Raw genomic sequence first — 26628 nt, 5'->3', positions numbered from 1 at the left:
GATACTATTACTACTGTTTGTAATACTATGCTATTAGTGTGCAATTTAACTTCATAATAATGCTATGTTTAATTTATTTGGTAATCAAGCATCATAATTACTTCCAAATATAAATCAAACAGAAGCTAAAGAAAGAACAATGACAAAATTATTCAGACATGGAAGCCAGCTAGGAAATATTCTTTTTCTGCCTGTCAACCTCCTACTCGGGAAGTTCTCTTTGTTAGCAGTGGGAGTGTTTCAGCCTATCTTTCTGCTACTAGGCTGGACTGGACTAATTCCACAGCTACTACTCAAGAATTCCCTCCATAAAGGTTGCAGGTGAGAGCCCAAGGTGGCCTCTACAGATGCTTTGGCATAAGTGATTAGCCAACTCTTAGAGAAATAAACAGATAAATAAGAAATACTGGCAGACACAACACTCTTCATCCTTCCACTTATAAGCTTACAGTGTCATGGGGACTACTGACAAAACACAAGGAAACAGACCCTTAAAATGACTGCATATTATGAAATGCACTATGGAGAAAAGGAAGTGGTGAAATGGAAATGGTGGTTGTTCTTTAGGTTATGTGGCCAGGCAAGGCCTTTCTCAGAAGGGACCATTAGAGATGAATTCTAAAGAGTGTGAAAGTGTCATCTATTAGAAGAGCAGATAGACAATTCTGGACAGAGACAAGAGCATATGCAAAGGTCCTGGGGTGTAAATAATTTGTGTTTAAGAAATTTAAAGAAATGGGGTGCCTGGGTGGCTAAGTTGGTTAAGCGTCCAACTTCAGCTTAGGTCATCTTCTCGCAGATGAACGTGGGTTCAAGCCCCGCGTTTGGCTCTCTGCTGTCAGAGTACAACCCACTTCAGATCCTGTCCCCCTGGCTCTGCCCCTCCCCTCCTTGTACACATGCATGCATGCTCTCTCTCTTTCTCAAAAATAAATAAACATTTAAAAAAAAGAAATCGAAAGAAAGGAGTGCATGGAGGAGGCGAGAGGTGAAAGGAAGACTAAGTCAGAGGTGTGTGTACTCACATTCCTTCTTCTTGCATTTCCTCTTCTGTTCACATTCCCCCCTCGTTTTAGACTAGCACTGGAGTGGGCATTTGTTTATGAATAGGGAGCTAGTCAGCTCTTTGCTTCCTTTGGTACACTAGGGGGTAGCTGCACATCTTTAGGAAAAGATCCCACATGGCAGAAGGTAATGACATAGCAGTGGCCAGTGGCCAAGTTAATGAGCCCAAGGCCATACTTCTGCTTTTCTTTTTCATGGACCAATCTAAGTTATTTATTTAAGCCATCTCCTGCCATAAGCAAAGGGATGGAAATCAGTATACTGGTCATCATTTGATACTGGTAAGGAAGGTGAGCTTAAGGTCCTATATACTTTTCTGGTCCATGTGCAGAGTCACGATCCACACGAGTGCTGTGGTCCCCAATGGGTAGCGGTCCAGGTTCTCTTTATGCATCTTCATAGCCAGTTGGAAGTGGATTCACATGACAGTTAGGAATAGAGTATGATTACCATCTCCCCAGGGAAAGGACGTGGACTTGATGAGGAGATAGGGGTAGGGATGAACTCTGGTTTTTCGTGCTCTGCGTGATGTGATTTCAGGAAGACATTCAGCACGTGCACTCCCACACTGGGGAGTGCTAGAAGGAGGTGAGGGCGTTCCACACATGAGGTGAGTCATCCTCACTGTGGGTGCCCCTTGACATGGACTGCCCCAGCTATGTGCCCGACTGCCCCAGCAGCCCAGACACCTGGGACAAAGCTGCCACTGCCATTTTCAACCTGGACCTTGATAAGCCCGAGGCCATACTTCTGTGTTGACACAACTTGTGTAGGACACAGAAGGGACCCAGAAGTTCTCCTATGCCTCAGTAAGGAGGCACAGGGTCTAGGTGAGCAAGAGCCTGGCCTCAAGACAAAGCCACATAAAGAGAGATTTGGGGGGAGGGGGGCGCCTGGGTGTCTCAGTTGGTTAAGTGTCCCACTTGTGGTTTCAGTTCAGATCATGATCTCGCAGTTTGTGAGCTTGACCCCCACATCCGGCTCCACGTTGACAGTGTAGAGGCTGCTTGGGATTCTTTCTCCCTCTACCTCTGCCCCTCCCCTGCTCATGCTCTCTTTCAAAAATAAATAAATAAAAACTTAGAGAGAGAGAGAGAGAGAGAGAGAGAGAGAGATTTGGGGACTGGAGCAAACAGTTGGGATCACGTGACTTGGGGAAGTCTCTTGAGGCACTAACCTGGCAAATTCCTCCCAGGTCCAATCAGGATTGCTCCTTATGGACAAGTAGGGCTCATCCTCTTCCCTGGACGCAGCTGCACACCCTGTGGGCTGTTGATTACCACCAATGATGTGCAGTTACTGCAGACCCTCCATGTATGAGACTGCACTGCACGGCAGTATAATCTAGTTTTACTTTTTGCCACCCTCTTCGAAGCCATCATGCTTCATGCAACACCGCTGATGCTGCAAAACAGAGGAGGTGCCCCTTTCTGGAAACCCAGACTCAGCAGCTCCACAGGCCCGTCGGAGGCTGGGGTGAACACCTTCCTGTCTAAGTGAGGGGGAGGGGGCGGGGAGACTGATACAATCATAAGGGAATATACTGTAGGGTTCAGGCAAGTCAGAAGTGCATCGTGATCAGGACCAGACACCCACTGCTGTCTGGAACAGGTGCTGCAAACCACTGCATCCACACCCGCACGTGGTAGGCTGGGGCACGACGAGCGGTGAATGTTCTGTCAGGTTCGTGTCGTACAGTCACATCTCTGGTAACTCCTAAGGATAAAGCACTTTTCTGAGGTTTGCTTGGGCTTCCTGAGCATATGGATCAAATCCTCTCTTGCATCTACTTATTTTTATATCCACGCTGAGAGAGCAGCTCTGTTCCCCTCAAGTTTGTGGGCACAAATGGTGAAGCCAACTGTGTCCGACAGGATGGCACCAGCATGGAAGGTCCTCACCCTGGGGGGCTGAGTGGCCGGCCCTGTCACTCCACACTCCCACCAGCACTTGTCTCTGCATGGCGGTTGTCATTTCAGAAAAAAAAAAAACAAACAAACAACTTCATACGTACCCTGGCGAGAAAAGTCTATAGTTATCAGGTGGCACATCCAAATCTAATTTACTTTAAAAAAAGGTTCTCTGTTCTCCACTAGATCTACCATATTAGAGGCATTGGAGCCAGTCATATGTTTATGTTATTATTTTTATTCCTACTTTAAAACATTAGCAAAGCATTTCCATGCAATCAGATATTTTATTCTGTCGAGCTCCGATTTCTAAAACTGTTTACAACAAGGGCTGAAGGAGCACGAAGGGGGAACTGAGTACAGAAGGATTACGTTTATAAAATGTACAAAGTGAGGCAAACACCAAGCAAATTGGACAAATATTCACCAAGGGCCCACCCTGCAGGGAGGACACAGGCTGAATCATCCCAGCCCATGGTAGGAAGGAGCACGTGGGGCGTGGGGCAGGAGACAGCGCCACCAACTGGCTCATCACATCCTGGACTCTTCTACAAGCATCTTCTGACTTGCATTTACCACCTGCAAGAGTGCGCACATTCCAAGGAGCAAAGGTGAATAACACAAAAACCCTGCTCCACGGGATCTTGTAGTCTAAAAGGGAAGCCATCCATTCACTTGCTCATTCATTCATTCATTCATTCAGGCCTATGTCTTCAGCTCCAAGTCTGCATTACTCTTTGGAGGTGGTATAGACTGCAATGGAAGACCAACAGGGGCACGGGTCCCTGCCACCATGGGAGATGTATTCTAGTAATGGAGAAGGGGTGACAACAGAAACAAATAAGCATATTGTATTATGCTGGCCTGTGACATGTGCCATCCAAAACACAAAGACATCTGAGGAGTTAGAGAATGGCAGAGTTGTTGTCCGTGGACAGCTTGGGCAGAGAAGTCATCTCTGGGAGGGGATACCTGAACAAGCCCAGGGAGCATGTGGCAGCACAAAGTTCCAATCCAAGGGGACAACAGAGGCAGCAGTGGCAGTAAGGCTGGTGTGCTGCAGATATGGTGAGGGCCAGAGCGGCAGGCGTCCCTTGAGCAAAGACAAGAGTGGAAATCCCTGCTAGGGGCCCCTGGGGCAGTCGAGGGGTAAGTAAAGATACCTTAGGATGGCAGGGGTGGAGACGATTCATCTCCCTGGGGATGTCACATCAAATTTGGGAATGAAGGTCACCCACCTGCTGCCCAAATGCTAGCAGATAAGCACTAGGCACAAGGAATATAGACCCTACCCAGAGGCAAGAAGCTGAGAGTGTAGACTAAGAAGAGAGGTAGAAGGAGATGTGAAAAAATACCATTGCTAAATCAGGGATAAAAGAATGGAAAACTGTGTTTCATAGAGAAGGCTCAGGTGAGCGCCGGTTTATATCCATTTGATTTGACAATGACAAAGCTAGTGAACAACTCAGTAAGAATACTTTCATTTCACTGTGGTATGTTTACGACTGTGATATTGTGATTTATAATAAGAAATATATACTTAGTCTTCCTCCTTGTCTTGGCACAGGGCTCCTAAAACCCTTGCAATTGCCTGCCAAGAGAGCAATAGAGGTCTTTTGTTATGCTAATGGTGTGAGTTTGGGAAAGCACCTAAGGCTGGATGGAGGCTGACTGCCAGTGGAGCCAACCAGTGATTACAGGGCTGGAACTTTCCCTCCCACTCCTGGAGATGGGGAGGGCTGGAAAATTGAGTTCAACACCAATGGCCAATGATCTAATCAATTGTGCCTATGGAATGAAGCCTCTATAAAAAACCAAAGGATAAGGTTCCTCTGAACCTTACCAGCCACTGGGCTGGTAGACATATGGAGACTTGTGGAGAGTGTCTAGTCTGGAGAGAGCACGGAAGCTCTGTGTCCCTTGCCCTATGCATCTCTTCCATCTGGCTTCTATTCCTGAATTACATTATTTTATAATAAACAGATCATCTAATAAGTAAAATGTTTTTCTGAGTTCTGGGAGACACTCTAGCAAATTAATTGAACCCAAGCAGTGGGTCATTGGAACCTCTGATCTATATGTAGCCAGAAGCACAGGTGATGACCTGGACTTATGACTGGCATCTGAAGTTGGGGGTTGGAGCAGTCTTGTAGGACTGAGCCCTTACCCTGTGGAGCCTGACACTTTCTCTAGGTAAGCACTGTCAGAATGGAGTTGAATTGCAGGACACCCAGCCAGTGTTGAAAAATTGCCTGGTGTCAGGAAAAAAGTGACACATCAGAATTAGATGCAGAATTGCAATGTATTCAAATTTTTATTTTAAGGAACGGCAAAGTTCTTTAGTTCAGTTTAATGGGGCTTATAGGGAGTGCTAATCTTAAATCTAAATCAGTAATTCTAAATGTTTCAAACTATCCTAAACATTAGTTAATATTCGCTCAGAGATCAGCAACCCCTTTATGGATAGTATAATTATAACAAGTACCGAGAAAAAAAAACACACTGGTTGTTTAAGTTTTAGGAAATAAAGTCAACTTCCAATTTTCTAGATCAATGAAGAGAAATGGCATGGGAAGCAAATGTGCCTGCACTCTTCACCCCAGCCCTACTATTTTACTGAAAGGCCAGCATGAGCCAGACAACTGAAAGCAGCCATTAAGGTACTTAATCACAAGGTGGCTCAATCCTCAGTCGGTTAAGCATCCGACTTTTGATTTCTGGTCAGGTCATGGTCTCACAGTTTCATGAGTTCAAGCCCCATGTTGGGGTCTGCGCTGACAGCACAGATTCTCCCCCTCTTCTCTCTGCTCCTTCCCTGCTCGCACTCTCTCTGCCTTTCTCAAAAATTAAAAATAAATAAATAAATAAATAAATAGGTATTTAAACACGCAAGCCTGCAAGTCTCAGAGGCAAAGTAACTTGCTCGGAGACACAGAGTCAGCCAGAGTAGAATGAAAATTTAAATCCAAGATTTTTCTAGCTCCAAAGTCCATCATCTTCTCAAATTTGGTGAATTTCCAAAGCAAGAACTATTGGAAATCCCATTGCCCAATGGGGTAGGTAGTCTAGGTAGCTAATTCACAATATAATAAAAGAAATGAGATCTATTAAAAGAAATTTAGCATCAAATGTGACTGGGATTACAATTTCCAAATGATCTGACTGAAAAGATTGTCAAAAGGCAGTTCTGTAGAAGACCGAGGTAGGCATGGTTTTTTGGTTCTGGTGTTTTTAAACCTTTTCAAAGACATTCAGGGAATGCAAAGCACAACAGAAAGCTCTTGACACCTTAGTGCTTTATCTTAGGTATTTAATTTTGATTCTAAGGGTAGAAAAAGTCCACCATGAAAGACTACGCATAAGATAAAACAGACAAATCATGCCTTAATGGCGTGAGAAAAGGAGAGTTTCATCTGACGGTGGAACACTGGGTGAACTGCAGCTGAGCACCTCTGGCTGGGTGTGGTGGGTAGGAGGAAATCTGCACCCAGCCATACAACTGGTGCTCTGAATGGGAACTCTGAACTTTTCATTCTCAAGTGGCTTTTCACAGTTAACCTTTTCAATAACTTACATTAGGCCTCAGAGACTGAATGCTATGAATTATTGAATATTATGGTCTTTGCAAAAATACACTGTACATTTTTGCAGAAGCTTGGGCTATATAACATGCATTATACCTTGGTTCAATGTCTGCAATGAGTATAAATATATGAATTAAATGGCATTAGAAAATAGAAATGAACTAAAGTAACTAGAAAAAATGGAAACAAACTAAAGTAACTACCACTCACTTAGAAAAACAAAATTTTAATAAATCGAATAAAATTTGTACTAGAGCCAACAGATTCTAATTTTACTTATGCTTGTGCCATTTCCATCTCTAAAGGGGCCACCATTCTCCCTCCACTGGTCCAGGTGCTCTGTGCTCTTCTGGGCCCAGGTCAACACCATTCTTAGAGGCCTGGCTGGACTAGCCCTGTGTCATTCTGCTCTGTCTTTAAAAACACATTTAGAAACATAGCAATGTACATTTAGTTTTCACTCATTCATCAGCAGCTATAAGATTTTATTCTATTTCATATATTTGCAAACTACAGCTCCCTCAAACATAAATGGGAAGCTCATGGAAGAAAAAATTCACTATATATATATATATATATATATATATATATATATATATAGTTTTTTTCTTCCTCTGTTTCCAAAGCATTATAATACCAAGTCAAGGGAAAAAGAACCAAGGGAAAAATATTCATAACAAAATATAGATGAGAATATGGATTTAAAAGGTGTCTTCCTCAGGGGCGCCTGGGTGGCGCAGTCGGTTAAGCGACCGACTTCAGCCAGGTCACGATCTCACGGTCCGTGAGTTCAAGCCCCGCATCAGGCTCTGGGCTGATGGCTCAGAGCCTGGAGCCTGTTTCGGATTCTGTGTCTCCCTCTCTCTCTGCCCCTCCCCCGTTCATGCTCTGTTTCTCTCTGTCCCAAAAATAAATAAACGTTGAAAAAAATATTAAAAAAAAATAAAAAATAAAAGGTGTCTTCCTCATATTTTCTTTTAATTGTTCTTATTTTCACAGAATACCACTACCAGGCAACCTGTGTGATGCTTTTTGTAAAATTTCACTACACTATATCAATAAAATAGATAAAGTTCAAGTTGGGTACAGCCTCCATAAAATGGTAGAATACATAAGATGACCTCTAAGATTTTTTTCCAAACCTTAAATTTTTAGTATTCTTTGCAATGTTTGATCTATAAATCTATTGTATCATATACAATAAAGTACTGAGGCAATGGTTGAGTCACATAAATATAACAAAAGTGGGGCGCCTGGGTGGCGCAGTCGGTTGAGCGTCCGACTTCAGCCAGGTCACCATCTCGCCGTCCGTGAGTTCGAGCCCCGCGTCGGGCTCTGGGCTGATGGCTCAGAGCCTGGAGCCTGTTTCCGATTCTGTGTCTCCCTCTCTCTCTGCCCCTCCCCCGTTCATGCTCTGTGTCTCTCTGTCCCAAAAATAAATAAACGTTGAAAAAAAAATTAAAAAAAAATATAACAAAAGTAAAACAAAAGAGTGTAAAAAATATATGAAAGTTAAAATATCTGAAAATACCTTAAAATACTTGCAAATTAATGTCAGTAAGGGACTTTATCTGCTCGTATATGAGAAAACGCTGTGTGTGGTTTTATAGATCTATGTAGACACAATTACTTTGATCTGATTTTCAAAGATCCTGGACATTAGAACTTTAGTTTGAATTATATGAGTAAATAAGATCAACTCTTTGACTTAATATAGCACTCAGCAATAAAAACTGATTTGATTTGGTTGATTATGCAAACACGATCCATAAAAGACATCAGAATAGGATGCTACACGTAATTCCTACTGTAGAGCAAGCGTTCCTACCCGATCCTTACCACCCAGGAATTTGACACCAGCTGAGGGGGTGACTTTTCTGTAAAGAAAGCTAATATATGGAGAAATGTATAGAAAGGTGCTGTATTGGCTTCAAAATCTTATAAGGCCAATGGTCAAGGTGTTAGGAGTAATTCTGTTTGGTATAAATGAAATAATTCTGCTTTGGGAAGAGTAAGGTATGGCAGCGAGTAAAGCACAGATTGTGAAGCACCTTGTGTATGTGCAAAGAAAGGAGTCTGTCAGATACTGGATGCCAAGGGAGAGCTTTAAGAATGGAAACCCATGTCAACTATACTTCAACAAAAAAAGGATGGAGATAATGAGGTCAGATTTGAGTTTTATACAGACAATCACAGGAAAGACATCAGCAAAGATAATCATGAAGCTGTTGCAACTGTCAACAGACCTTCACACTTTGTTTTGTTAGATATCTTGACCAAAACATTCGTTTCTACTTTCCAGTGGGGAAAAAATAATTCAGTGATTGATAAATAAATAAATAAATACATACATACATACATACATTTTGGAGTAGCATTGTGTGTATGTTGGGGGATGTTACAATTACAATTAATAATGATTTATCCAAACACATTTATAACAAAAAAGCAAGCACAGCAGTAAATGAATATCCTGGCCAACTGGAGGTAGCCAATTCTCCCAAATTATAGGGATTCCAATTACCTTAAAAATGAATACAGAAAATGGGAATCTTGTAATATTGCCAAAAAAACAGGGAAGTCAAACTTAAGAAATTTTGATAGCTGAAGGTATTTTTTAAAAGCCACATCAAGAGAGGTGAGAGGAGCAATGAAGTGGTCCAGTCAGGATCCACACTCCCAGCACAACAGCCCACAAGCAGGAAGGATATGAAAAACACAGAGATCCTCCCTGAGGGCAAAAAATTCAAGTCCCCATCAGGCACCCCCTGTCCTGAGGACCCACACCAGGACGAAGAGCCCCCATAATGTCTGGCTTTGCAAATCAACAAGGCTTAACTCTAGGAAAGCCAGAGAACTCTAGGAAACCAAGACTCTACTCTTAAAGGGCAGGCGCACAAGCGCACTGAGTCTGAGACACAGCATAGAGGCAGCCCTTTAAGAAGCACCTGAACCATAATCTCCATCATAATGGAGACTTACTGACTCAGTCTAGGACATTTGCCAGAGGGGCAGGGATCTGTAGGAACTTTCTGGAGGAAAAGAAGCACAGGGGGCACCATTTTTCTTACCCTCCTTCTACCATGGTGACTGAAAGCTGGCAAGTGCCATTTCTGATGCTGTCCATCAACCCTGCCAACACTAGTCATCCTGTCCTGGTGATCCTCTGCAGGTCTGCTCTGCCCAACATGCCCCTCCAAACCAGCTCCCCCTCTGCCACATTGGCAGGCAGCCTCAACTGGGTTTGGCACTCCCCCAAAGTCGTTCCTGCCCCCACTGCACCCAGCAGGTGGCCTTAGCTGGGAACAGCATCACCAAAAGAAACTCCCAGGGGGCTCCTGGGTGGCTCAGTCAGCTGGGTGTTTGACTCTTGATTTCAGCTCAGGTCATGATCTCACAGTTTATGGGATCGAACTACGTGTTGGGCTCTCTGCCGACAGCGTGAAGCCTGCTTGGGATTGTCTCTCTCTCTCTGCCCTTCCCCTACTAGCATGCTCTCGCTCTCTCTCTCTCTCAAAATAAATAAACTGAAAAGAAGTAACATTGATATAAAATTTTTAAAAATTAAAAAAATAAAAGCAACTCCCAGAAAAGGGTATACCAGAACCAGAATCAAACCAGGAAATGCAGAGGTGTCCCCCTACACCAGCTCCAGTCCTGATGCACCTGGTGAGCAGTCACAGCCTGGACTGATGCACCTCAAAATGGCTCCCACCCTCACGGGATGGGGGTATGCATCTACAACAGTCACACCCCAGACACAAGAGAAGACACATGCAGCCCACAAAGGTGACACCCTGGGAACCTGGTTCTGGTGAGCAGAGAGGATTGTGCTTCTGAGCCCTACAGGACACCTTCTATATACAGCCACTTTTTTAAGACTGGGAGACATACTGACCTACCTAATATAGAGAAATGAACACAGATTGGCAGGCGAAATGAGGAGACAGAGAGAGAGAGAGAGAGAGAGATGTTCCAAGTCAAAGAACAAGACAAAAATCTCAAAAAAAAAAAAAAAGAATTAAATGAAACAGGTATAAGCAATCTACCTGATAAAGAGTTCAAAGTCATGGACATAAAGATCCCACACTTGAAAACAGAGTAGATGAATACAATTAGAACTTCAAAAAAGAAATAGAAAATATAAAAACGAATCGATTAGAGCTGAAGAATACAATAACTAAAGTGAAAATTACATGAGATGGAATCAACATCGAATTAGAGGATACTGCCAAATGGATCAGCAATGCACTGCAGGGTAGTGGGAATCACCCAAGCAGAACAGCTAAAAGAAAAAAGAATTAAAAAAATAAGAAGAGTTAAGGGATCTCTGTAACAACAAATTAATGTTCACATTATAGGGGTCCCAGAAGGAGAAGAGAGAGAAAAGGGGGTGGAAAACTTACTTGAGGAAATGAGAGCTGAGGGATGTCTGGGTGACTCGGCTGGTTGAGCATCCGACTCTTGATTTCAGCTCAAGTCATGGTCTCATGGCTTGTGAGTTTAAGCCCCGTGTCAACCTACAGCTCAGAGCCTGCTTGGGATTTTGTCTCCCTCTCTCTCTGCCCCTCCCCACTCATGCTCATGCACTTTCTCTCTCCCTCTCTCTCTCTGTCTCAAAAATAAATAAATAAATGTTAAAAAAAAGAAATAATAGCTGAAATCTTCCCTAACCTGGGGAAGGAAACAGACACCCAGGTCCAAGAAGCACAAAGGAACCCAAGGAGGCCCACACCAAGACACATAGTAACTAAAGAGGCAAAAATTAAAATTAAAGAGATGATCAACTAATTACATAGAAGAGAACACCCATTAGACTATCAGCTGATTTTTCAGCAGAAACTTTTCAGGCCAGAGGGAATGGCAGGATATAGTTAAACTGAAAGGGAAAAACCAACAACCAAGAATACTCTACCTAGCGAGGTTACCATTCAGAACTGAGGACAGGGAAAGCATTTCCCAAACAAACAAAAGTTAAAGAAGTACATCCCCACTAAAGCTCCATACAAGAAACGTTTAAAAGGACTTATTCAAGCAGAAAATAAAAGGTCATAAATAGAAGAAAATTGTTAAAGAAAAATTTGCAGTGAGAAAAGAAAATATAGTAAAGGTAATGGATCAAACACTTATAAAGATACCATGGAGGTTAAAAGACAAAAGGAGTAAAATAAACTATATCTACAATAATTAGTTGAGGGATATACAAAATAAAAAGATATAAAATATGTCAAAAACAAAACATAACAGAGAGGAGTAAAAATGTAGAATGTGTTCAAATTTAAGTGATCATCAACTTAAAATAGACTTCTGTATACACAGGGTATTATAATATGAACCTCATGGTAACCACAAAACAAAAACCTATAATACATACACATGCAAAAGAGAGAGAGAGAGAGAGAGAGAGAGAGAGAGAAGACGTTCCTGAGTGGCTCAGTTAGTTGAGCATTTGACTCTTGATTTTGGCTCAGGTCATGATCCCAGGGATGTGGGATCAAGCCCCTTGTCAGGCTCTGTGCTGAGCATGAAGCCTGCTTGAGATTCTCTCCCTCTCTCTCTCACTCTCACTCTCACTCTTTCTCTCTCTCTCCCCCTCTGTCCCTCTTCCCAACTCTCTCTGTCTCAAATAAAAATAAATAAATAAATAAATAAATAAATATCCAAATATAACACTAATAAAAATCATCAAACCACAAGGGAAAAGAGCAAGAAAGGAACAGAGAAGAAATACAAAAACAACCAGAACACAATTACTGAAATAGCAGTAGGTACATACCTATCAATAATTACTTTAAATGGACTAAACGCCCAATCAGAAGGCAAAGGGTGGCTAAATGTACCAATAAAACTCACATGACCCATCTATATGCTGCCTATAAGAGACTTAGTTCAGACCTAAAAAACACAGACTGAAAGTGAAGGAATGGAAAAAGATAGTCCACGCAAACAGAAATTAAAAGAAAGCAGGGGTAGCAATACCCCCTGTCATATAACAGAGAAAATACACTTTAAAATAAAGATCATGACAATAGACAAATAGCGCATTACATAGTAATAAAGGGATAAATCCAACAAAAGTCTGTAACAATTGTAAACATGTATGCACCCAACATAGAATTACCTAACTATATAAAGCAAATATTAACAGACATAAAGGGAGAAATTGACAATAATACAATAATAGTAGGAAACTTCCATACCCCATTTACATCAGTGGATATATCATACAGACAGAAAATCAATATGGAAACAGTGGCCCTAAACAACACATTAGATCATATAGACCTAATAGATATATTCAGAACATCCCATCCCCAAAGAGCAGAATGTACGATCTTTTCAATTGCAGATGGAACATTCTCTAGAATAAACCACATGTGGGGCGCCTAGGTGGTTCAGTCAGTTTGGCTTCTGACTTCAGCTCAGGTCATGATCTCACAGCTGGTGGGTTCGAACCCCACGTCAGGCTCTGTGCTGACAGCTTGGAGCCTGGGGCCTGCTTCGGATTCTGTGTCTCCCTCTCTCTCTCTGGCCCTCCCCTCTCATGCTCTGTCTGTCTCTCTCTCTCAAAAAATAAATAAACATTTTAAAAAACTTAAAAAAAAAGAATAAACCACATGTTAGGTCACAAAACAAGTCTCAATAAATTTAAGAAGATTGAAATCATATGAAGCATTTTTCCAAACACTAGAAATCAATTACAAGGGGGAAAAAAACTATACATGTAGACCTAAATATAAGACCCGAAATCATGAAAATTGTACAAAACATGGGCAATAAACTGCTAAACATGGGTCTTAAGCAATAATTGTTTTGGATTTGTCTCCTCAGATAAGGGCAACCAAAACAAAAATAAACAAATGAAATCGCACCTACCTAAAAAGCTTCTGCATGGGGAGGGAAACCATCAACACAATGAAGACAACCTACTGAATGGGAGAAGATATATGCCAACAGTACACCCAATAAGGGGTTAATATCCAAAATATATTTAACAAAATTCACACAACCTACACCAAAACCCCCAAACAAATCCAATTAAAAAATGGGCAGAAAACCTCAATAGATATTTTCCCAAAGAAGACATCCAGATGGCCAACAGACACATGAAAAGATGTTTAATATCACTAGTCATCAGGGAAATGCAAATCGAAACCACAATGAGGTAATATCTCACACTAGCCAAAATAGCTAGTATCAAGAATACATGAAATAGCCAGTGCCGGTGAGGTTGTAGAGAAAAGAGAGTCCTTGTGCACTCCTGGTGGGAACATAAACTGGTGCAGCCACTATGGAAAAAGTATGGAGGTTCCTCAAAAAACTAAAAATAGAACTACCATATCAGCCTGCATTTCCACTTCTAAGTATTTATCTGAAGAAAACAAAACGTTAACTCAAAAAGTGATATGTGCTCCTATGTTTATTGCAGCATTATGTACAGTAGTCAAGATATGGAAGCAGCCCAAGTGCCCATTAACAGATGAATAAAGAAGATGTGGCACATATATATAAAGTGGAATATTACTCACTCATAAAAATATTGAAATCTTGCCATTTGCAACAACAGGGACCTAGAACATATTATGCTGAATTAAATAAGTCAGAAAAAATAAATAGCACATAATTGCACTCACATGTGGAATCTAAACAAACAAACAAAACTAAACAGAAACAGACTCATAAATATAGAGAACAAACTGATGGTTGCTAAGGGGGAAGGGATTGGGGGGTGGGTGAAATAAGTAAAGAGGATTAAGAGGTACAAATTTCTAGTTATAAAACAGGTCATGAGGATATCAAGTACAGCATAGGGAATATAGTCAATAATACTTTAATAACTTTGTATGGTGACAGATGGTGACTACACTTACAATGATCACTCTGTAGTGTATATAAATGTCAAATCACTACAATGTATACATGTGTCAACTACAATTAATGTAAATAAATGTAAGTAAATAAATGAATAGAAAGAAAGTAAGAGAAAGTAGGGAGGAAGAGAGGGAGAGAGAGAGAGGGAGGGAGGGAGAGAGGAAGGAAGGAAGGAAGGAAGGAAGGAAGGAAGGAAGGAAGAAATGAAAACATTTGGAAAATTCTAATCACATTAATTTTAGCACAATTTCAGGTTTTGTAATCCTTAATAAATCACATAATTTCATATAAAAATGACAATCTATAGACTGTGATATCATTTCCTGACAGCAGCCAGCACCAATTCAGGACATACTTTGGGGCTAGGTAGTTTTTAAATTTTTTTTTTAATTTTTTTTTTCAACATTTATTTATTTTTTGGGACAGAGAGACAGAGCATGAACGGGGGAGGGGCAGAGAGAGAGGGAGACACAGAATCGGAAACAGGCTCCAGGCTCTGAGCCATCAGCCCAGAGCCCGACGCGGGGCTCGAACTCACAGACCGCGAGATCGTGACCTGGCTGAAGTCGGACGCTTAACCGACTGCGCCACCCAGGCGCCCCAGTAGTTTTTAAAGTATTGTGTGCATTTATCTCATTTATCATTATACATTTTTGAGATAGGCACATAATATTATTATCTCCATTTCCTAGATGAGGAAACAGGCATAGACAGTCACACAGCTATGTGAGCAGTAAAACTGAGATTCATATCCAAGCACTCTGACTCCAGGTTCCACATTTCTAACTGGTAGACTATATTGCCTCTAGAACCTGAATTTTGAGATCTTAGGCTTTTCAGGAGGATGTATGCAACTCACTAACTAGCAGTCTGCAAGTCACTGAACTATGATGAGAGATCAAATGCAATGGACCTGGGAGGGAGCAGGCAGGGGTCAGAGATAGATTTTGGAGAAATTAAGTTAGAGGATCAATAAGACTTGGTGACTGATTGTACATGGGGTGTGGGGTGTAGGAAGGGGTGGGGGGGGGCAAGTCCAGAATGACTCTGCTTAAGAAGTAGGAACTTTGAAAGCAAGTAGGAACTATAGTAGAAAAGCAAGATTTTTGGCTTGGGATGGAGTTCAGTTTGATCCATAGACTTTGGGATATTTATGAGACACTCAGTTTGAGAAGCTGGTTAAGCAGTTTGACAAGGGAGCAGGTAATGGATGGGATGGAGTGGAGTCAAGAGAGGGTGTCCCTGTCCCTGGAATGCTGACCCATTCCTACTTACACTGAGACCATTCCTACTTGAGAAAGTTACTGTGTGAGGGATAGATGTGTGCACGTCCATGTGGGAAAAGGGGGAGGTTAACATAAAATGAGAAACATCTCCCTGACATACTGGGATGTGAAATCATGGAGAGTTAAAAGTGGAATCAGAAAACACACACACACACACACACACACACACACACACAGAGCACAAATCCTAACACTTTCCCGCCAACATAGAACTGACCATGGTCTCTGGGTTTTACATTCTGTATGTACAGACTCCACACTTGCTAACACACTCTAAGTTAAGTAAGGACCTGCACCTTCTTGACTTTGTAGTTTTTGAAGCACCCAGCACAACGTAAAGATGTCATGTTAGCAAGTCAGGAACGCTTCTCACTTTTATAAGTTCAGGAATTCTTCTCACTCCTATAAGTTAAGGAACTACTTCAAAGATGCAATTAGTCCTTGAGGTTCTAGCATCGTGGGGCTGGCTCAATATAAGATAACCTCATTAACAGAATAATACGCTCGCCGTTATCCCAAGAAACCAACAGAAAAACACCAGAAGCAGTGAGGGAACAAAACAAACAAAAGAATGGAGAGCCTGCACATATGTCTGGAACCAGCTATTAGTCATGTCAGCCTCATCTGGTAGAAAGAATCCTTCAGACAAAAGAATGAGATATTTTGGTTCAAGGTTCATTAAAATTTAGAGTGGTTAATTTCCTCTTTAACTTTAAGTAGCCAGAAAGAAAGAAATAATGAAAATACCAATATAACAGAGGACTTTTTTCAACTAATTGTTTTAATTGCTGAAATTTAAAATATCTATTTTTTCTAAAACTTTTTGAAATATAATCTATAAAAGAAAATTAATTAAGATGGGATGTTTAAAAAAAAAAACCAAAATGCACGTCAGCTAAAATCAATGGCCCAAGTTCGATGGATTTGGACTGGGTTAAGTTTCCCAAACTAAAATGTAGAAAATAAAGATTCTCCTAGACAACACTATCAAAATAATTCCTTAATTATTATTATAACTTTTTAAAAATATAAAGCACACTCTTTTGAGGCTTAATTACGAGTAATTACAGCATAGCTGTAGCACTGATTAGTCAATTCACCTATCTGATATTTAGTTTTAAAATACTTATAATGACAGGAAAAAGAACAGCATTAAGGTAGGAATTCAGGCTAAGTATTTAAAAATCAACAACAAAGAATAAAATACTTACGATATGGTACTTCCAGGGGATGCCCTGTTATGTCACACCATCCAATCGGGTGGATGTCAGGGCTGTCTGCATCCATCCAGTAGTCATATTTGTGGTCCCAGCCATCAAAATGAACCTGTTGAGTAATTAGCATTTAGTAATTAGGATTTCACTATGTCTGCATCAAAATATTAGAAATCAGACCTGTGAAATTGAAATTAAAATTGTAACAATTATACATTACAGCTGAAACAATATTTAAAATGTGCCATCAAAGGGCATTCTAATCTAACCACTAAAGACTATTGTAGTACCAATTTTTCTGAGAAATTAAAGAAGTTGGTAAACAAAAAAATCTGTTAGAGATTGATCAGAACCTGAAGGGACAATACCAATCCATTTCCCCGGCTAAGTAATACTGTAATGCTGGCGGGAGGACACCTCTTCTACTGGATGCCTCTGAAAAATCATGTCAGACACAACAACTAGAGTCACCAATTTGACATAAGTACAAGGCTTACCCTATCGGGAAATGCATCGATTTTAGAGTGAAAGGAAGCAATAAGTTTCAAAATCCTGACAACCAAGGAGAGATGGAGCCATTGAAACAATGGAGGCACAGGAGCGGATGAAATATGCTACTAAGACAGATTAATGGCTATCTTGAGAGCTGTAAAGGACAGTGTAAACTTTCAGTAAACCTAAGGAAGAGATATGGCTCAGGTCCAGAAATCCAGCAAATGGTTACCACTGTTTTGCATCTTATCTACAAAACACACATACACATACACATAATTCACATATACACATACATATAGGTCCAATAATAAAAAATAAAACTCAATTTCTGAAACAATAATCACATACTTATTTCTGAAACTTACAAAACACTATGTTTTAGAAGTTTCATATCAGAATGAACGAACCAAATTATTTGGGCACGCAAAAAGAATAAATTTCATAACCTTACTTACTCTCTTACATATTTTCTGTTTCTATTAATTAAGTGAGGAATCCCTTTTCAATGCAGAAAAAACCCACAATTTTTTAAAAATCAAAATTTTAATAAAAACAGCAAGATTGCTGGCATTATAATAAACTAACTGAAACATCAGTCTGTTATGCAAGACATAGGACCACAAAAAAAGAAAAAAAGGTAAAACTGTATCTAGGAAAAAGTCCAATGCTTTTTTTTCAAGATCCTTCTTTCTTATTTAGTGGGTCTCCAAGTTTGGTTCCCTGACCATCAGCATCACCATCACCTGGACACATGTTAGAAATGCAGATTGGCAGGCCCCAACTCAACCCACTGACTCAGACACTCTAAAGGACAGGGACTCACAATTTTTAAACAAGTCCTTTAGATGTATCTAATATATACTGAAGTTTGAGAACCAACAATCTTAGGAATAACTTTCAAGAGAATATTTCTACCAAACTTAGGCTTCTGGCTGAGACAGAGTGCCCTTTCCCAGTAGTATCTATAAAACTGGACTGAATATATGAAGGGACTGTAGACACTGGACAATAGGCACCACAGATATGTAATCCCTAAGTACACCTAGACGAGCCCCAGATGTCAGCCTGTAGTCAATTTCCTGACAGCAGCACAGGGAGGAGAAACAGAGCAGTCATGCTGTGCTGAGGAGACACAGATGCAGTTCAGCACTGATGAAGCAGCTGGAAATCGGAGGACAGACACTAAAGAGAATAGAGCTACAGATAAGGGGAGGCCAGAAATCTCTGGGGGATTTTTGCACAACCTTGGTCAAGGGCTGGACTGTACATGTGCAAGGTGAGACAAGGTGAAGTGAAGAAGAGAGCATCTGATACAGAGCTGGAAGTAAAATGAAGATAGCAGAGGTCACACACACCTGGAGAGTAGAGAGACCACGAGTGTAGACATCTTAAGAATTTGACCGAGACATGCAAAAAGGCCATAATTTTCTAATAAGAACCATGTCATAGAGTATTCTAGACCAGCCCTAAGAAAGGCCAAAATAAAACCTCAACAAGATTAAGAACAGCCATCAGTAATTAACTGACTGACAGAACAAACTCTACCCTTTTTAAAGGAAGACAAATGCTCCCAAATCTGAATGCTGTATCATTCTTAATGTCCAACATAACATCAAAATTTATTAGACATGCAAATAAGCAGGTGAATGTGAGCCCTGCTCATTTTTTAAAAAAAGTAGTCAATTGAAAGAGACCCTGAGATGCCCCAGATGTTGTAATTAGTAGACATGAAGTTTTTAAGTACCTATTGAAATATGTTTAATAACTTAAAGGATAAATAGTCTTGATGAGGGAACAGATAGGGAGTCTCAGCAGGGAAATGGAAACCATAAGAGATAAACAAATGGAAATTCTAGAACTGAAAAGCAAACTATTTTAAATAAAAATTTTCTGAATAGGCTTAACAGATTAGGGATGGCAGAAAAATGGGTAAGTGAACATGAAAACAGATTCATAGAAATTATTAATCTAAAGCACACAATAAAAAAATTTCAAAAATGAACAGAGGCTCAGGTACTTGTAATACAGAATCACCTGGTCTAACACATGCAATTTGGAGTCCATAATGAGAGGAGAGACAATAAAGCAGGGATAATGGTCAAACCAGACAAAAGTTGAAGAAATAACATCAACAAAATCTATTTTGGTCAAAAAAAAAAGCCAATTTACAAGCTTAACAAAAACAGCAAAACACAAGCATAATAAATACAAAGGAAATCGGAACTACACAAATCATAGGCAAACCACCAAAAATGAAAGACAAAAGAAAAAGTCTTGAAAGCAGTCACAGAAGTACAACACATTACATACAGGGAACCATGACAGGAATGTTAGCCAACTTCTCATCAAAAACAGAATAGACAAGAAGATAATGAAATGAGATCTTTAAAGCAGTGAGAAATTAAAAAAATATCAACCTAAGATTTTGTTTTACAAAAAAATTTCCCTCATAAAGGAGTAAAATTAACTTTCAGATTAAAAAAAACAAGAAAGTATTCACTTACAGATTTGCATTGCAAGAAATATTATAGAAAGTATTTCATAAGTATTATCAGATAGAACAACAGCAATTTTGAAAATAATGAACAAATTTGGAAGACCCACTCTGATTTCTATAATTACTATAAAGCCACAGTTATGATGACAGTGTTGTTTGGGCCTAAGCATAGGCAAATACATTATTAGAACAGAAAAGATTATGTCAATGGACTCACATCTATATAGTTAAATTGCTTTTCAATATGTAACAAGGCCATTCAATGGGGAAAGAGCAGTAATTTCAGCAAATGATACTGGATTAAGTGGATATCCACATATGAAAAAATCCAAACCAGTTGACTTCTATGTCACCTCCCACATACAAATTAATTTGAAATGGGCTATAAACCTAAACAACCTAATCAACTCAAGAATGAAACTTAAGATAAAATCTTCATGATGTTGGGATACTCAAAGGTTTCTTAACATACAAGCAGCACTACCCATAAAGGAGTAATTCTAGAAATTCATTTTTCATCATAATAAAAAACTTCTGCTCCTCAAAATCATCATTAATATAAAGGACAACCAAACCAAGAACATTTGTAATACATTTATCTGACAAAAGAAGTGGCAATCCAGTAAGTAATAGGCAAAACACTTGAGATACTCTACAGGAAAAAAAAAAGGTTCAATGAATGGTCAAAAACTAAATAAAAAATTGTTCAACTTCACTATTCATCAAAGAGATCACATTGAGACATACTACAAAGCCAACTGTATGACTTAAATGACAGACAACATCAATTACTGGTGAGGCTGTGGAGCTCCCAGAACATTCATACAATGTCACTGGGGCTGGAAAATAGGACAATTACTTTAGAAAATGTTTTGCTACTGTATTGTAGATTTCAGATGTTCCTACTCTGTGACTCCTGGCAATTCCATCCCAAAGAGATGAAAATATAAAGCTGTGTAAACAGGTGCTCCTTGCAGTTTCATTCAAAATGTCAAACCTGACAATGACCCAAATGCCCAACAACAGATGAATATCTATTGGAAAGCAAGGGTAGCATAGGCATGAGATGAACAGTAGTCACCAATAAAAAGGACAGACTGTTTCTACATGTACCAACATGCATCAACCAGACATCATGTAGAGAAAGAGGGAAGACACAAAACTACATGCAGTTGCTGTCAATGGGGGCTATTCTTATCTTTTACCATATTTATGGTAATGTTTCAGTATTCTGGACACAGCCGAACTGCATAATGCCGTCAGTACTCGAAGACTAAATATTCCAGTTGTGAAAGGCAAAAATAGCACTCTTTTTAAGACTGATGCCTGCTGCTCTGGATTTACCAACAGGAAGAAGCTTGTGTAAGTGTGTATAATGCTGTGAAGAAGAAACAGAAAATTTCCTCAAACTTTAATATTTCTTCCTAATTTCAATGTCCTTTCTCTTTTAAGTTTGCAGTGCTACTTTTTCTATTTCAAAAGCAAGGGAACCACCTCTAAGCACAAACAAGACAGGCCAAATGTTCCAGCAAGATCTTGTTACAAGGAGTTAGGTCTTCCTATTTCAGCTACTGTACCTAGACTTGGAAATCCTACTGTTGGAATTCAGGTTTATTACTAAAAAACTAAAATGACAGTATCTTTAAAAATTTTTTTTCTGAAAGCAGATACAATGTTTTTATGTACTTTATTCAATGTTTTCCCTTATGTTCATTAATAAATATTAAATTACCCTTTCCGATGCTGCATATAATTACTTACAATGAAATCATGGGAATTAAAAAGAGCTCCTCCTAACCCAATGATGTGATGCTCCACTCCCCGACAAAGGCCATCTAAACATGGAAAATATAACCCAAATCTGACCTATATACATCTTTATGAAAGATATTTTCAAGTATGTAGATCTTCATATCTCTGAAGTTGAAAACCCAATTTTAAGAATTGCAACCAGATGGTCAAGTTAATAAAGGAGACTGGCATCTTAAGAATATTTACAGAGTCCTTTTATAAAGGAAAGAATTATTTTGGAAACCAAATCATCTCCATTTCATATTTACGATTTTTAAATATTTGGGTTTGTATAAAGCTGCATAGAAATATGGACACTTCTCGCTCAGATTACGACAAACTGGAAAACAGAGGTCAGATAACTGAATCAAACACTGTCTCAAGCTCTTACCTTTAAATGGGTAGTGATACTTCCTGATGGTATTAACATCATCTGCATTAGTGATTAATGACTGGTAAAATAACTTGGACGCTTAAGAATTAGATCACCCTATTAAAAAACAAGGATACACTCCTGAGTGTAAATATAAAGCTGTTGATTGTCTGGACTGGCAAGGTCTTTCTTGCTTTGCCTTATCATTACTGTCCCTCAGCCCTGGCGCCTTGCCACTAGGCCTCAGCTGTCTTTGATGCCACCATGACTGTTAGCACCATGGCTTCCACCCTGTCAGACCTCAAAAGCCATCAGCGGAATGAGATGCATGGCAGTAATCATCGCCCGTCGCTGTTCCTTAGGGCAGCTGGAAAATAAACTGTTATTTATCTAGGAACACTGGAGCTAAATTTAATGCTCAATCACAACAATTTTATTAGCCTAAGTGATATTATTATGCTTGTTTGCTTCTGCTATATGGTTTTTAAATTTGTAATTTCCACTTTAATGGGCTTACTGGATGTGTGTATTTTATTGTCAAAGGCTTCAAATCTATTTTAAAGGCTTATGGTGAACAAATTATAAGCACGTAGATGATGTTAATTTATTTAGAAAAAGGCTTCACTGTACCTGAACTCTTCACCTTTAATTGAATACATTTTCAGATAACTAGACTTAACATTAAATTTCATTCTAGAAAAAAAAACCTGGGTTTTCATATATTATTCCTGATATCTATTACTCATAACTACTGGTGCTAATAAGACTACAGTAAATCTCACTTCCTGTGATGCAGAGCTCTGTTGTTGGACGGTGTGGCGGATGAAGAAATAGTAATGAGACCAGACATATGTGCCACTGCAGGACAAGCATGCTCACATAATGCCTTCACAAAATACCACCATCATCTAAGAGCAAGAGCGCTGAGTATAGCAGGGGGCTCACTTTTACCGTATGCTTACATAGTCCAAACACAGCTATAAAATACATACATTTTCACTGAACGTCTACAATATACTGTTTTCACACATTCTGAAAAGGAACCTTTTAAGAGGTTTGCCGAGATCATACCACCAGTAAATGGCAGAACCAGACTTCAGCTGAGAACAGTTTATTGAGAGAACCGTACAAGAATACAAATGGTGGGGATATTTGGGATTACTATAACTAAGAATCTATTGTAGCAGAGTTAAATTACATTTTTATAGTATAAAAAGGCATTTTCGTAATGAAAACAAATTAACATGGAATAATACAGGGTGAAGTCCAGAACTACCTATACTTTTGCACATTAAATATTAATTCCCCACTGAGCCAATCTGCCTACAGATCTTCCGGGCAAGAACAGGGAGGGAGGGAACATGAAGAAAAGGAATTATAACAGACAAGTGTATACACTCTGAAAATTAGTCTCACACATTATTATCTCCATGTTACATAAGAAGCTAGTGAGATACATAGGGATTAGGAAATGTGGCCAACGTCTCCAAGTCATTGATTGTGATTTGAAACTCTCCCTCTCCCCCAAGGCCATGAGCCTGAACTGCCACTGAGTAGTGTTGGGACTGGCAGCCTCTGCATATTCCTTTCCAGGGCGTCCACAGCCACTCTTGGTAAATTACCTCAATTCCCTTTCCCTGCTAATCTCTCCCTAAACCCTTCTGCTCTTTCACAAATACAATCGCTTCCACTTTCCTTCCAGTTCATTCCTATAATAAGCACTACAAAGACATGTAATCATTAAATTGAAAAATTAACAGCTTCACTATAGCAAGTTGAAAATACCTTTCATTTTTTTAAGGCCACTACCCAAATTCAGCATATTTCCTGGACAATGGTTCTCAAAATCTAGTAAGCAAAATACCAATTGTCTCCTGCTCTACTGGAACTCTAATTCAGGGGGCGGAGGATGTCAGGAACGATACCTGGAAATTGTATTTTTTTAATCACACATCATAGATTATCTGTTGAAGGTGGTTTTTGGATAAACTTTTTGAAATGCTTCCTTAGGGTATCCCCACGGCAACAAGGTTGTTAATCAACTGAACTTGCCGTCAAACTCACAGTTACATCTAAAGCAATGAAGAATAACTTATTTTTAAAAACAGTCACAAATCCCTTTTAATTCTGTAGAACAAGTCCAAGAGAGACCTGGTGGAAGGCCTAATGCAGAGAACATTCAACTCCAAATGTTTCCATTTGTGATAAATATGTCTGCATAAGTTTCCATTTCTCTATTTCTATGGTTACTGTTATAACAAATACAATTAGTTTTTCCCATAAGATATATTTTCCCCATAAGAGTCCTACAAGAAATAAAAACGCCAAATTTCCAACAGAATCCCTGGGGCTTTAATTCTTGTTAAGAAATCTAAATATTTCATCAGAGTTAGGCATAATAATAGCCACATTCAGGGTTCTGTGGCCACATGTCTGTGGGTAATATCTTAGGAAGAAAAACCTCCTTCATTAGCAGTGTGAGGACAAACAATCTCCAAATCAGTTTATGGTTATAACTAACATAAATGCCTTTATAAGTAAGCTCTGTCATAAGATTTAAAAGCGTTAAGCACTGAACTGACATACGCCACACATCCATTGTTTTTTTTTTTTCTTTTTTCAACGTTTATTTATTTTTGGGACAGAGAGAGACAGAGCATGAACAGGGGAGGGGCAGAGAGAGAGGGAGACACAGAATCAGAAACAGGCTCCAGGCTCTGAGCCATCAGCCCAGAGCCTGACACGGGGCTCGAACTCACGGACCGCGAGATCGTGACCTGGCTGAAGTCTGACGCTTAACCGACTGCGCCACCCAGGCGCCCCCACACATCCATTGTTAACACAAAGGCCATTTCCTTTCTGGATATTCACCAGGCTGCTCCCTTCCCCTTCTGTTCAGGACACCAGCCCTCACAGTGGACGGTGTTTCAACACGTACTCTCCATTTGTCTTGAAATTCCAAATTTCTACTTTGGATATGGTATCAAACCATCAAGGTTTTTCTACTAAATCACAAATTATTCATACTCATTCTTCACAAACCACCAACTCAAAAAGGGCTTTAGCTGCTTATGTTAAAAGAAGACAGGATTTCTAAATATGAATAGTAAGACATAAGGCATGTGAAAGTCAAGAAAAGCTGGTTATATCTTGAGGGACCACGTAATTTATTATACAAATGGGACATTTTTGAGAGTAAAAGGGAGCACTATTGATTACACAGTTACAACAGGCATAATGTAGGACTATCCCAGGTAAGCCAAAATATATAATTACCCTTGGTAGTCAAAGGATGATTGCCACAAATAAATAGTTCCAAAATACCCCACCAACGGCGAAGAGGATCTATTACACAATTATAATATGAAAAAACTACACCAGGTAGTATAAAGGTGCAAAATTTTCACTGATAGGAATTTACTGTACAGACATTCATATAGGGAACACTGAATAGCACAATGGACAGTATAATATAAGGCATAAATAATGATTTATATACCTATCTAATATCTACATGGGTACTATTAGCCAAATGGAAATTTATATATAAACACACACTTGCAGCTATGCTTATGAACTGAATGTATCGTGAGCACTATTTCTAAATTTTTGAAGCCATTGGTGGGCTACAGATTTTTTTCTATCCATTCTTATAATTTGTTTATTAGTACAAGATCAATTTCACTGGTAGCAAGTTCTAAATTACTTTTATAAACGACAGAATTTTTATCACAAATGGGTGTTAGATTTTGTCAAATGCTTTTTCTGCATCTATTAACACAATTATGTGATTTTTTAAGGCTCTTGATACGATAGATTACATTAATTAATTTCTGAATATTGAACCAGCCTTGCCTATCTTGGATTAACCTACTTAAGTGGGCATGGTGTATAATTCATTTTATACGTTGCTGAATTCAATGTGCTAATATTTTGTTGAGAATATTTGCATCTATGTTCATGGCAGATACTGGTCTATGGTTTCCTTTTCTAGTAATGTTTTTGTGTGGCTTTGAATTTAGGTAATTGCTGGCCTCACAGAATAAGTTAGGAAGTATTTCCTCTCCTTCTATCCTATGAAAAAGATTATACAGAATTGGTATAATTTCTTCCCTAAATGTTTGATAGAATTCACCAGTTATAAACCATGTGGGCCTGGTGCTTTTTCTTTTGGAGATTATTAATTATTGACTCAATTTTCTTAATAAATAGAGGTCTATTAATATTGTATATTTCTTTTTTTGTGAGTTTTGGCAGATTGTGTCTTTCAAAGAATTGGTCCACTTCATCTAGGTAATCAAATTTATGGGCAGAGTTGTTTACAATATTCCATTATTACCCTTTTAACATCCATAGGATCCATAGTGATGTCACCTCTTTTACTTCTGATATCAGTAATTTGTGTCCTCTCTATTTTTTCTTAGTTAGCCTGGTTAGAGGATTATAAATTTTATTTACCTCAGACAGCCATGTTTTGGTTTCCTGGATCTCTGCTGAATTCCTGTTTTTAATGTCACTGACTTTTGCTCTCATTCTTCTTA

The 26628-nt window shown here is 39.3% G+C and overlaps 1 protein-coding gene and 1 pseudogene across 2 annotated transcripts in view; both read right to left on the bottom strand.

The window, feature by feature from the left end:
• L3MBTL4 (L3MBTL histone methyl-lysine binding protein 4) overlaps window positions 1–26628 on the bottom strand; it is a 447392-nt gene that overhangs the window by 177446 nt on the left and 243318 nt on the right. For both annotated transcript variants that reach the window (XM_047828725.1, XM_047828726.1), the window contains exon 13: window positions 16929–17043. In XM_047828725.1, coding sequence (XP_047684681.1) covers window positions 16929–17043 — 115 coding nt within the window. The remainder of the gene's footprint in view (window positions 1–16928; window positions 17044–26628) is intronic.
• Window positions 1452–1778, bottom strand: LOC125149297 (cytochrome c oxidase subunit 6A1, mitochondrial-like; annotated as a pseudogene).

The sequence above is a fragment of the Prionailurus viverrinus genome, chromosome D3, assembly GCF_022837055.1.
Source record: "Prionailurus viverrinus isolate Anna chromosome D3, UM_Priviv_1.0, whole genome shotgun sequence".
Taxonomy (NCBI): domain Eukaryota; kingdom Metazoa; phylum Chordata; class Mammalia; order Carnivora; family Felidae; genus Prionailurus; species Prionailurus viverrinus.
The sequence above is the reverse complement of the archived record's forward strand: the minus strand, read 5'-3'. Positions and strand labels throughout refer to the sequence as shown.